Source organism: Salvelinus namaycush, chromosome 10 (assembly GCF_016432855.1).
Source record: "Salvelinus namaycush isolate Seneca chromosome 10, SaNama_1.0, whole genome shotgun sequence".
Lineage (NCBI taxonomy): Eukaryota > Metazoa > Chordata > Actinopteri > Salmoniformes > Salmonidae > Salvelinus > Salvelinus namaycush.
This window is the reverse complement of record NC_052316.1, coordinates 28,740,157-28,752,687: the sequence shown is the minus strand read 5'-3', so window position 1 is coordinate 28,752,687 and position 12,531 is coordinate 28,740,157. Positions and strand designations below refer to the sequence as shown.

Genomic DNA, 12,531 nt, shown 5'->3' with positions numbered 1-12,531 from the left:
ATCAGGTGCTTTATGCACTCCTAGCAGGAAAAATACACCTATTTAGGTCTGCGTCCATATTAACCAAGTGTCTTAGAGTAGGAGTGCTGATTTAGGATAAATGTTGCCTTTTATAATGAAGCAGATTATTATGGACATGACCTGATCCTAGATCAGCACTCTGAGACACTTGATAAATACAGGCCCAAATCTCAGCACTTCAGAGGCCACTCCACACAAATAGCATGTTTATACCCTCCATAGGCTACAAATAGTAATTCAAACCCTGATTAATCCTCTTTGTAATAAGATAGAGACATAATAAGACACAAATCTGTTAGGCAGTGGGCCTGGCTCTTCTCCTCTGACTGAAAAGTAACCTATGGCTGCCATCTGCTGCCCTTAAATGATCTTTTCAGACCTTTCCTGTTTGACCATGACCCCTTGTTCCCTTTTAGCTAGCAGCATCCCATCTAAAGGAGTCCGCATACTAGCTGGCCCTCATACTTTCTGTGTCACTCACTGTAAGTTGCTGATCAGCATTCCTCCCCATATGCAATGAAATTATCAATAGCCCCTAGGGCCTATAAATCAAATCAAAGTGTATTGGTCATATACACATGGTTAGCAGATGTTATTGCAAGTGTAGCGAACCAACATATACTGATACTTAAAAGATCACAAATGATTGACTGTTCTGAATTATGCACAGATGTCTCAGGTCACTACCAGAACAGTGTTTTAGATTTGTAAGTCAGACTTGGTCAGGCCTAGGCCTAATTGACATTGCAAAGAACTGTGGAGGCATTCTATGGAGCAACAATGTTGCAAAATGTTTGACAGTGAATATGGCTATTAGGTGTGTGTGTGTGTATATACAGTGGATTTAGAGTATAGAAAGGGTGGGAAAGATCTCCCATACAAGCCTCATACAAAGTAAATGCTTGAATGCAAATTGAAAACTACAACAGACAGCATGAGCATTCATGTTTGTCAACTGGAGAAAAACTAAATTATTAACTCTTCCCTCGTTGTGGGTATGGTAGTTTATTTGAGTGAGCCGCCCCTTATGTTTTTCCGACACTCTCCCTCATCAAAGAACTACACGCCCCAACTGGCGCCAAAGTTTGTGTCCCGGATGTCTATCACGCCGGAAGAGAAGTAGGTTCTTTCCTCAGCCATCTTGTGGCAACATCTAGCGAAGTGTTCGCACCAAGCCTCGTAGAATCGGAGGAAAATCCTGCTTAAGGGGCGCCATCATGCCCGGACATATGCAAGAAGGTTTCGGCTGTGCCATAGCCAACCGATTCGACCAACTATTTGACGACGAGTCGGACCCGTTCGAGCTGTTGAAGGAGGCGGAGAACAAGAAGAAGGAGGCTCCTGTCCCTGGTGCCGCCAAGACCGCGGCGCAAGTTGCCAAGCTCCAGAAAAAGGAGTCCCAGAAAGACAGGAAGGTCGTCCCTGCAGATAAGAAAGATGAGCCTCTGGCACCGGTGACTCTGAAGAAAGATGGTAAGACTGTTTCCCGCAATAGTTGTCCTCTTGATCTGCAAAATCGCAGTTCGCCCTGGATAGTTAAGTATTAACTTTAAGTTAGCTAGCTAGCAATGCGTTCAAAGCCTCCATGAGGTCGACATGATTCCCTTTGTCAACTAAAGTTGAAACGCGTATCACAGTCGTTGCACAAAAAAGTCACGACAGTGTAACTAGGTGTGGTACAGTATTGTGCCCCCTGAAAAAGAACTTGCAGGCGAACTTGTTTTGCTGCCAATATTAAAACGCCTCTGGCCTTGTTTAGCCAGGATTGTTAGCCGCAAGTTAATTAGCTAACGTTAGCTAACCAAAGTCATTTGCTAGCTTGCTACCAACTACCCGTTGACCAGTGTTTGATTAGTGCATACTTATTAAATGCACGATTGGCGAATTAATTTTTTTGCAACAAATTGTTTACCTAACTAACGGTGAATTCACACCGGGGTGTAAGCCAACTTTCACATGTGAAGCAATCGTGCTAGGTTAAAATTGAGGATTGTTTTCTAACTAGTTAACATACGAATTGGCTAGGTAGTTAACTTGTCTTTTGCTACCTGGTTGCATTAACCCGCGTCGTGACCAACCTCGTGGCCCAGGTTTGGAGTGTGCAACAGCGGCAGCCACCTAACTGTCACTCGCTAAATGGCGCACGACATTGTTATCGACTAGGCAGGGAATGATGTCATCTTGCGTAGCGCGGTTGTGAATATGGGCGTTTTGTGTTAGTCTCAAATAAAGAAGCTTTACGAGTATGCTTTCTTCTGCTACTCGGTAAACGAACAAGGTGAGCAAAGGCGATATATATTGACCAAACAATTACATTGTCGTTTACGTCTGCGTGAGTAAACTAGTGTTACTCGCCTATACATTGTCATGGTTAGTGTAAAATAGGAGGCCCCTGTATTTTGTTAGCAGCCTAGTTACACCAGTCAGAAGCAAAGTAAAAAAAAAAAAAAAAAAATGGAACCCCAAGAGAAGAGACAGGTGCATGCACCAACGTGCGTTCAGCTGCTGGTGGTGCATGGTGTGGGAGTCTATTTTGGTCAACAGTGGGAGGGACTTGTCAGACCAGTCTCAGAGCATGTTTTCATCTGCTGTGTACTGGCATGGTGGATAATACAAAGCTCAACCTCAGTTTATGTTTGTAAAGAAGTTGACATTTTATTTAAATTCTCTGTATTTTAATAGTGTGCCCTTAGCACATCATCCTGCTCTCTTTTGGAGTTGGGTCTTGAGAAAGGTTCTAACTGTAGTCTCCATTAAACCCCTGTTTTGAGTTATTTTTTTGTAGAGAATCTTTGGAGAAAATTAGTATTGTACTTGTTTTATTGGGGGATCGATTACTAACTCTCCTCTGTCCTGTCCTACTCCAGGACCTGGTCCCAGGAGGATGGGTCCCAGACGCGAGGGTCAGGGCCCCGCCGGGGGTCCACCCCGTGAGGGCCAGGGCGAGGGCCGCCCCCCTACAGACAGACCCCCCCGGACAGACAGGCGGCCGCCACGCCGTTTCGAGAGGCCCCCCGGCGGAGAAGATAAGCCAGCCGAGGGAGGAGAGTTCTCTGTGGAGAAGTGAGTACTGGGTAGAGCAAGGCTGGGTTCAGTTGGCACCAAACGGGAGTGTTTTGAAAAGGAGTGAAAGGAAGAGATACTAACCCCAACAATAATATGACTCAGATCCCTGTGGGTGCAGGCCTTTGTTGCAGCCAAGCAGTAACCCATCTGTAACCCATTAACTTTCTCAGTATGACAGCAGTCAAAAATGGTAAATTGTTAGCTCGCGCTTACATGGTGTCACATAAACAACGAGACGTTGCTGATATTGTTTTTTGCTTGTGATGTAGGGTCTGTTCTCTGTGATGACATTTTGTGCTAGCATTGTCACTGTCTTATTTTATCTAAACGGTGCCGTCCTTTCCTGTCTCAGTTTCATTTGGTGGTGGCTCGGTCACCTTCTCAGGGTGCACCGTTCTGACTTTTTTACGCTTAAGCCTCGAGGGTGTAGGTTCAGGCTGAGGCTCAGAAGAATAATCATCAAGATGTCATGATTAATTTCTTCCCCACCATCTGAGTCGTTGTCATTGGGATTTTGTAGAAACGCTAACGCAGCATGTGCATCCATTCGTCTTGGTCCATTATGGACGCTTTCACTGTGTACTCCAAGTAGGCCAGAGTGGACTGATAAAACTGCTTGGATTTGGTGGACTAATATAGGGTACAATATAATTTAGAGATTATAATTAGTAGATAAATACAGTAGAATGGCCTGCCCTGTCTTTCATTGACAATTGGTGATTACATAATTATGCATTGTTTGCTTCCCTGTGCTCATCCACTCTTCTCCCAACTGGGCACAGCACCTTCAACTATCGGGAGAAGTAGGGGCAACGGGAAAACCCACGAACTTAAATGACATACCCTCCTAAAACTGGATATAACTCCAGTTCTGTTTGTGATATTAAGATTCTAGCGACAGTGTGTAATATAACTTTTTAGGAAATGTCAAGTACGGAGGGGACATGATGGCAGAGTAATAATTTTATTTAAATTCATGAGCAGCCCAATTGACTGCTTTAGCAGTTCTAGTGATAAGACTGATACAAACGACAGAACCCACACTGGCCTTCTAATGTAAGACAGTATTGTTCTCGCTTAAAAAATGTAAACTTACCAGTCGTTTATTGTGTAAACAAAAGTGACCCCCTTCTCTATTTGACAGGAATTTTTCCCTTCAGGCTGTCAGAGGTAACCCAAACTTACCTTAATTATGGGTTCCACTCCACCACCACTCTACTGTTAAGTTACAAAGTCATGCCACCTTCGCTGATGGTTTTTCACCTTGCCACTTAGATTAAACTGTAACCACACAGCAGGGTGTGTATGTAAAGAGTGACAGTAAACATATAAAACCCTGTTATGATGCATTTCAAATACGCATTTTCCATTGTGGAAAGAGTTGCTGATCTATCATGAAGGCCAGGGGATTGTTTTATTGTTTTACTCACAATTCAACAGTGATTTGTCTTAAGTTAGAATCCTGCATCGGGTCGGATACCCATGGTTCCCTATCGGTGAGTCGCAAAAAATATAAACTGGTGGGTGAAATGAACATTCTTTCAATATGTGGGTCGGGTCGTGGTTCAGAACAATTACATTGTGGGCTGAAAACATTTTAAATCAAGATAATACACCTTTTTTAAACCCAGGAGCTTATTGGGTTGCGAATTCCATTCTGTGACCGGTGAGCCCGGCATAAGGCTATCAGCCATGCACGCTTTGAGTGTGTGGAGCTGGAAACTGTCCCTTATTTGTGTGGTGCCAAAACATTCTAATTTGTCCACATGCAGAGATCATATCATGTTCCCTCTCCTCACGTGAGAATACGACACGTTACCAAGTTAACTTCCCCTGGATAGCTTAGCTCACGCAAAATGGCTAGCATAGGCCTAATTGGAGACACAAAAGAAAGGTTATGATAAGGGAATAGGCTACAACACCATCGCGGAAACAGTTGCTGCGCGAGTGGAATCCCAATTTGGGAGGATGGATAACAATGCGGTACCTGCTTGCAAAGTGCAAGGCCTATTTGTTTGCGATAATTCAGTCATTACATTAATTCAGGTGTTCGTTCATTGGACCATATGCAGGCTATATACCGTGTAAACCAGTGCGGCTGTTAAGTTTGATAAGCCTACTAAGTAAATGTAGCCTATTTTTGCAACCTATATTCCATTCTGGGAATGGTTTAATTAGGCCTAAACTATTTGATAATCTAAACAATATTTCATCTAAAGGTATTGTTTTAGGACAGCTATTGGCTTTCATTACAGGTAAGAAGGCTATTTAGAAGGCTCTCAGTGGTTTGAGTGACTTGTTGCATTGTGAAAAGAAAAATATTTTTTTATTAATTCATGGTATGGTTTCTGTTTATCCAAATGTTGAATAGACATGCAGACAAATTAATTAATGCAGGGAAGGGGAATAATAATAGTTATGCCTACTACTCTGGAGTCATAAAAACAATGAAATATATTGATGTTATATGGCGGGTAACGGATCGGCTCACAGAACAATTCTATCTATCTGGGTGGGTCGGGTTGCGGAGAAAACTCTTTCCTGATATTGGGTGGGGCTCGGAATTTATGTGGCCGGGGCGGATGCTGCTCCAAAAAACGGATCCCTGCAGTACTCTAAGGAAGGATGGAATTAAGAGTGCATTTTGGAGGTATTCAAACAGTGCCTAGGGAAAGGTAAGATCTGTATGGCTATGGCATAACACTGTTTCAGTGTAGTTCACAGTATTGGTGATTTTTCACACATTGTGTTTTGGGTCCTCATTGTACCACTTAATGTTGTTATATTTTCCATTAAGATGTCTGCTCTATTCGTTACATTTCTATGTGCAATGTTTCACCTCACTGAATACACATCACCTGTACCTTCCTGTGAGGCAGCCTGCTGATTGGTTGGTTTCCTTGTCTGTCCAGGCCCATTGGTGATAGGCAGATGAGAGGACGTGGAGGTGGCCGAGGTGGTATCCGTGGCGGCAGGGGCCGGGGCATGGGCAGGAGCGACGGCTTCGACGCCAGAGGAAAGCGTGAATTCGACAGACACAGCGGCAGTGATCGATCGTACGTCTTCTGTGCCATGTTGTGAATTATGTATTAACTCCGGGATGGATAAGTCATATCTCATTATTAGGCTGATTTCCTACTCCGGATCTGAATGGCATGCTCAATGGAGAATCTCTTTTCTAACTCGATTTTTTTTGTCCAGATTATGAGGGGATAAAAATAATTTTAGGGTCATTATCCATTGAGATTGCTTTGTAGTCCATGACTAGGCTTAATCTTTGTCTGGAGAACTGGTGCATTAGAACTACTTATTTGAAGTATAAGAACTATATATATTTTTTTATTTTGTGATAAACTATGTTTTTGCTGGAGAGACTATTGATGTGAAGCTGTGCGCTAAAGCCCATGTTGTTTCAGCAGCCAGAAAGGTGAGGAGAAACGTGGAGGAAGTGGATCTCACAACTGGGGCACCGTCAAGGATGAGATGGGGTGAGTAGCACAGCCGACCTAGCACAACACATTTTCTCTATCGACTTTCTCAAAGGCTGTCTGCAAACCTAAAGTGTTTTGATTTACCTTGTTCAGTTGTGTGTAAACTAAGTCAACGTGTTGAGTCAAGACCCCTGGTCTCTATACTGTCCTGGTCACCTGTCAACATACTCAATGTATGAGAGCTAAACTTGTTTTTTTCCTCTCCACAGCGAGCACGACCAATCGAACGTGACCGAGGAGACCCCCGAGGGAGAGGAGCCTCGGCCTGCTGACTCTGAGAACAAGTGAGTTGAGGGCTGAGCCTTAAACAATTTCTCCCTCTTCTGCCCAGTGTGCACTCGTTCACTCCCTCTCAGGAATTTAAAAGCACAGTCTGGATGGGTTCTCCACCATATTTCTCATATTCTCCTGCCAGTTGTGTGTTCTCTTTTCTGCTGTGTGTTGTAGGGAGAACGAGGTTGGTGAACCTAAGGAAGTGGAACCCAAGGAGATGACTCTGGATGAATGGAAGGCCCAGCAGGACAAGGAGAAAACCAAGGTGGAGTTCAACATCCGCAAGGCCAACGAGGGAGCCGACAGCCAGTGGAAGAAAGGATACGTGCTGCACAAGTCCAAGGACGTGAGTAGACTGTCAAAACCACAATACTGACTTAGCCTCCATTTTTTTATTTTACATGACCTATGTTTTCGTCCCTCTCCAATAAAGGAGAAGAAAGCTGATGCTCTTATTGAAGCTGCGGTGGAGGCTGAGGCAGTTGCCCCTAAGGTGAGTATCACATCTGACAGACGCGTGCACTCTCTCTCTCCCCATGAAAATTAAAGGGAGAGTGTGATATTTTGGAAATTCTGGCTCTTGTTCTGTCTACCACCTTGAACTCATGGATAGCAGTTGGAAGGAAGCTGAAGGTTGATTTGTAAGCTATTGCTAACTAGCGTTAGCACAATTACTTGAAGTTCACAGAAACAGCGAACATGCTTGGATCTAATCATCACAACTCTTATCTAAATGATATGAGCGCACATCTGCTTCACGCCGTCTGAACTGACTGCTGTCCGGCAAAAAAATAACAGTTTCCCGGGCCTCCCGGGTGGCGCAGTGGTCTAGGGCGCTGCATCGCAGTGCTAGCTGCGCCACCAGAGTCTCTGGGTTCGCGCCCAGGCTCTGTCGCAGCCGGCCGCGACCGGGAGGTCCGTGGGGCGACGCACAATTGGCATAGCGTCGTCCGGGTTAGGGAGGGTTTGGCCGGTAGGGATATCCTTGTCTCATCGCGCTCCAGCGACTCCTGTGGCGGGCCGGGCGCAGTGCGCGCTAACCAAGGGGGCCAGGTACACGGTGTTTCCTCCGACACATTGGTGCGGCTGGCTTCCGGGTTGGAGGCGCGCTGTGTTAAGAAGCAGTGCGGCTTGGTTGGGTTGTGCTTCGGAGGACGCATGGCTTTCGACCTTCGTCTCTCCCGAGCCCTTACGGGAGTTGTAGCGATGAGACAAGATAGTAATTACTAGCGATTGGATACCATTAAAATTGGGGAGAAAATGGGATAAATAAAAATAAAAATAAAAAAGTTTCCCGGTAACCATAAATCTATAGCACTTTCAGCACAATAAAACACGTAAAAAATAATTCTCAGCTCTTTATGAACTCTTAAAACAATCCAAATATGACGATTTAATTGACACAGTAACATTAATTTAATCTGTCTGCACACCTCCAACAGTGTCTGTTCTCCCAGGGTTCTGTGGGAACATCCCGCCTCGGAGAAAGCCACAGATAAGATGTGCTTGACCCCTGTGATAGCCCACAGATGGTCAGCCATCCAAACAATATCATAAATGGTGATCGAGTCATCATGCTGGGCCTTGGCATCTTCATTGTTAACATTTGTTCACTCTATTTTTAGACTATACACGCAGTGACTTTACAAGTGTATCCATGAGTTCATCCGAGTCTGGTTAAGTATAAAAAGGATTGATTGTCAAAATCTTGCACTATCCCTTTAACACAGAACTCACCAGAACGATTGTCAGTGTGCACAGTAAGGGGCCGGTTGTTCGCTTGCTGTCGGCTAGGTGGTTTTAGGGACTTCCCACCGGTGGGCAGCTGACGGTTGTCATGCCTATTTCTACATGTAGAATTGGTTTGCAAATTACAGCCAGCACTCTGTTCAGAGGTGCTAAGTACTTTTGACCAGCAGACGCTAAACAAATCCTACTGATCTGTCCGTGCCATAAGAAGACAGAATGTGGCTCAGGCGTGTGTTCTGTCATTGATGATGTTCTCTCCCCCCCCCCCCGGTCTCTCAGGCTGAGGACGATCACCACTTCCGGAAGCCGGCCAATGACATCACAGCCCAGCTGGAGATAAACTTTGGGGACCTTGGACGCCCCAGCCGTGGTCGTGGTGGGCCCCGTGGTGGCAGGGGGAGCCGAGGGCGCGGAGAGGGTAGAGGAGAGTTCCGTGGAGAGTTTCGTGAGCCCAGGGAGCCCCGCGAGCGTGATAGTGGAGCCCCCACCAGGCCGACCCGTGGAGGACGCACTGACAAGGTAAAGAATACTAATTACTACTAGTCTGTTACAGCTGCTGTGGAAAGGATTTGAGATTAAAAGGAATTTGGATTAAGTACAACATACATGGTCATTTCACTGTATATGTCTGATCAATCTCATTTCCTCTTGTTTTTCCAACCCTCTAACCCTCCTCTCAGCCGAGCGGGGTGATTGTGCCCAATGTGGATGATCCAGAGGCCTTCCCGGCCCTGGCCTAAGATGGAGCGGCTGCCCCATAGGCCCCCAGGAGCCCTTAGCAGTCCCCCCAAGCAGACCCCTAGGCCCCTCTACGAGGCTCGCATGTTTCTGGATCCTTCAGCAGAAATGGTATGATGGAGATGACCGTCATCGCTCATGACACTCGCATCTGAGGACTGAATTTTACCCGTTTTGGAAAAAAGAAGAGGGGGGGGAAATATGGAAAAGAAAAAAAACAAAGAAAAAAGAAATGGACTTGTTGCTACTTCCGGAGGTTTTGTACTTAGAAACAAGGTAGCAGGGACGTTTTCATTCGGTATTTTTTTCAGAGATTATGCGTTCTTCATGAATAGTTTTTTTTGTATTGCTGCTTGAAAATATGCATTTCCAAATATGAGGTATGAGAAGAGTTATCCTTTTAGCTTGTGGTGTCCCATAGCTGTGGAGGGATGGAACCGAAGCCAACTAGCTCTTACCATACTGGGTATTTCTGAAGAAGTTTCTGCATCATCACTCAGTAAGATTTTAAGGACTGCTTTAGTTCTAGGGTTTTATGTATTATAATTTTTTTAAAGTAAGGCCTAGACCTCTGATGTAGGCCTGTAAAAGTAAACTTTTTTTTCATGGTAAGAGCTCTTCGAGTGATTGTATTTCTGATGGTGCAGATAAGGACATGCCTTGATCGTTGATCTAGTGATTGTACCTACACCCAACAAATTGTTAGAATAGAGCCTAATTCACTTATGTATTAAAAGGTATTTTGTATAGAAAAGAGTTTCCAAATGACTCAATAGATCACTTGCAGGGGGAAGGAATACTTCAATTATTTAATATGTATCACTGACATCTTTGATCGTGTGGCTCCTAAAGGTGAACATTGTACTGTTTCGGTACAATGTACACACTCTTGGGCTGTGTCTCAATGGTGTACCATGGCTTCCTCCTTGTTTCGTTGATACTGATCTGGAAACACAGTTAACATATTAGTTCAGGTCCAAGGAAAGAAGAGGAAGCCAATTTTAGTCTATTGAGCTGTGACCTCGATCATTTGGAAGCCTTCAGGCCTTGCACTGTTTTAACACTCCACTCCAGGGCAGAGTTCAGCAGGGCACCGTGTCACACAATGTTAAAATATAAATATACCTAATTATAACAGATGTGCTCTTCTGAAATGTAGAGTAAGAAGTCATGTCAGCTCTACTCGTGGCATTTCTATCTGCAACGCTCTGTACATCGCACCCTGCTGAACGGGGCCCAGTATACTGATACAATTGTGAACCTGCTCCTGCAGTATTTCCTGTGGTGGTTGAATATCCTCCATTTTGATTTTTACCTCTGGTTCCCTACTGTGGCACTACTGCGTAATTGCTCTGAAAGAAATACAGTTGTGTGTGGATCAGCCAAATGCTCTACAGATCTGTGTGAACTCTAACCCTGCTATTATAGACCTCTGTCGGTAAATAAAGAAGGTCGATTCATTTTTGCGTTGTTGACTTAAATTCCGACACATGTATCGATACAGAATCACACACACAAGAAGCCATTTTGTGAGTTGGTGCTTGCCACTGACATGGTGAAGTCTGAAAATGTATGTCCCACTGCTGTGTTATGGTAGTTTGGCTGATACAAAATGAAGTCCTAAAACCAACCTGGAAGTCCTGACTCATTGTGTACCATGTGGGTTGTGTCAGCCAGGCTAGTTTAATGGTGCACTGGTTCCTGAGTATAGTGGAATTAAGAAATTAAACATAGGGCCAATTCACTTAATTCTGATGGCAGAAGTTTTAGCTCCCTGACCGTGTAATTTGGCTGTATGAATTGAAAGCTAAGACCTTTCTCTGCGCCATCTACAGTACCGGGGCAGCAGGTAGCATAGTGGTTAGAGTGTTGGGGCCAGTAACTGAAAGGTTGCTAGATCGAATCCCCGAACTGACAAGATAAAATTCTGTCGTTCTGCCCCTGAACAAGGCAGTTAACCCACTGTTCCTAGGCTGTCATTGTAAATAAGAATGGTATTAACTGACTTGCCTAGTTAAGTAATGGTTACATAAATAAGTACCAGTCAAATTTTGGTCGCACCTACTCATTTAAGGGTCTATTTTCTACATTTTAGAATAATCTTGAAGACCTCAACAATAAAATAACACATGGATTCATTTTAGTACCCAAAAAAGTGTTCAAGAGTAAATATATTTGAGATTCATCAGTAGCCACCCTTTGCCTTGATGACAGCTTTGCACACTCTTGGCATTCTCTCAACCAGCTTCATGAGAATGCACCTGGAATGCTTTTCCAACAGCCCGGAAGGAGTTCCCACATATGCTGAGCACTTGTTGGCTGCTTTTCCTTCATTCTGCAGTCCAACTCATCCCGAACGATATAATTTGGGTTGAGGTCAGGAGATTGTGGAGGCCAGGTCATCTGATGGAGCACTCATCACTCACTGGTCAAATAGTCCTTATACAGCCTGGAGGTGTGTTGGGTCATTGTCCTGTTGGGAAAAAATGATAGTCCCACTAAGCGCAAACCAGATGGGATGGCATATCGCTGTGGTAGCCATGCTGGTTAAGTGAGCCTTGAATTCTAAATCACTGAAAGTCACCAGTAAAGCACCCCATCACCTCCATGCTTCATGGTGGGAACCACGCATGCGGAGGTCATCTGTTCATCTACTCTGCGTCTCCCAAAGACATGGCGGTTGGAACCAAAAATCTCAAATTTGGACTCATCAGACCAAAGGACAGATTTCTACCGGTCTAATGTACATTGCTTGTGTTTCTTGCCCCAGGCGAGTCTCTTATTGGTGTCCTTTTGGTAGTGGTTTCTTTGTGGTAATTCGACCGCGAAGGCCTGATTCACGCAGTCTCATCTGAACAGTTGATGTTGAGATGTGTCTGTTACTTGAACTGTGAAGCATTTATTTGGGCTGCAATCTGAGGTCCCGTTTTCCGAGGCTGATAACTAATGAACTTATCCTCTGCAGCAGAGGTAACCACCTGGGTCTTCCTTTCCTGTGGCGGTCCTCATGAGAGACAGTTTCATCATAGGGCTTGATGGTTTTGTGATTGCATTGAAGAAACCAATTGCTTATTTAAGCTGTTCTTGCCATAATATGGACTTGGTCTTTTACCAAATAGGACTACCTTCTAAATACCACCCCTACCATGTCACAACACAACTGACTGGCTCAAACACATTACGAAATTCCACA

At 44.5% G+C, this 12,531-nt stretch overlaps 1 protein-coding gene across 2 annotated transcripts; it reads left to right on the top strand.

The window, feature by feature from the left end:
- The first annotated feature begins 1,135 nt into the window (after positions 1–1,135).
- Positions 1,136–10,798, top strand: LOC120054938 (plasminogen activator inhibitor 1 RNA-binding protein-like). Of its 2 annotated transcripts, none has more exons than XM_039002700.1 (9): positions 1,136–1,494; positions 2,889–3,084; positions 6,000–6,143; positions 6,507–6,575; positions 6,788–6,862; positions 7,026–7,197; positions 7,285–7,344; positions 8,880–9,119; positions 9,281–10,798. In XM_039002700.1, exons 1-9 carry the CDS (start codon positions 1,239–1,241, stop codon positions 9,338–9,340), a joined length of 1,272 nt encoding a protein of 423 aa, XP_038858628.1. In that variant the 5' UTR covers positions 1,136–1,238; the 3' UTR covers positions 9,341–10,798. The 2 variants fall into 2 exon arrangements, with proteins under 2 accessions (XP_038858628.1, XP_038858627.1); XM_039002699.1 differs by having other exon boundaries at positions 6,504–6,575.
- The last annotated feature ends 1,733 nt before the right edge of the window (positions 10,799–12,531 follow it).

Coding starts and splice junctions, on each gene's coding strand:
- LOC120054938 (XM_039002699.1), top strand. CDS start 1,239: ATGCCCGGACATATGCAAGAAGGTTTCGGCTGTGCCATAGCCAACCGA. Junction 1,495..2,888: donor GGTGACTCTGAAGAAAGATG/GTAAGACTGTTT, acceptor GTCCTACTCCAG/GACCTGGTCCCAGGAGGATG. Junction 7,198..7,284: donor TGCTGCACAAGTCCAAGGAC/GTGAGTAGACTG, acceptor TCTCCAATAAAG/GAGAAGAAAGCTGATGCTCT.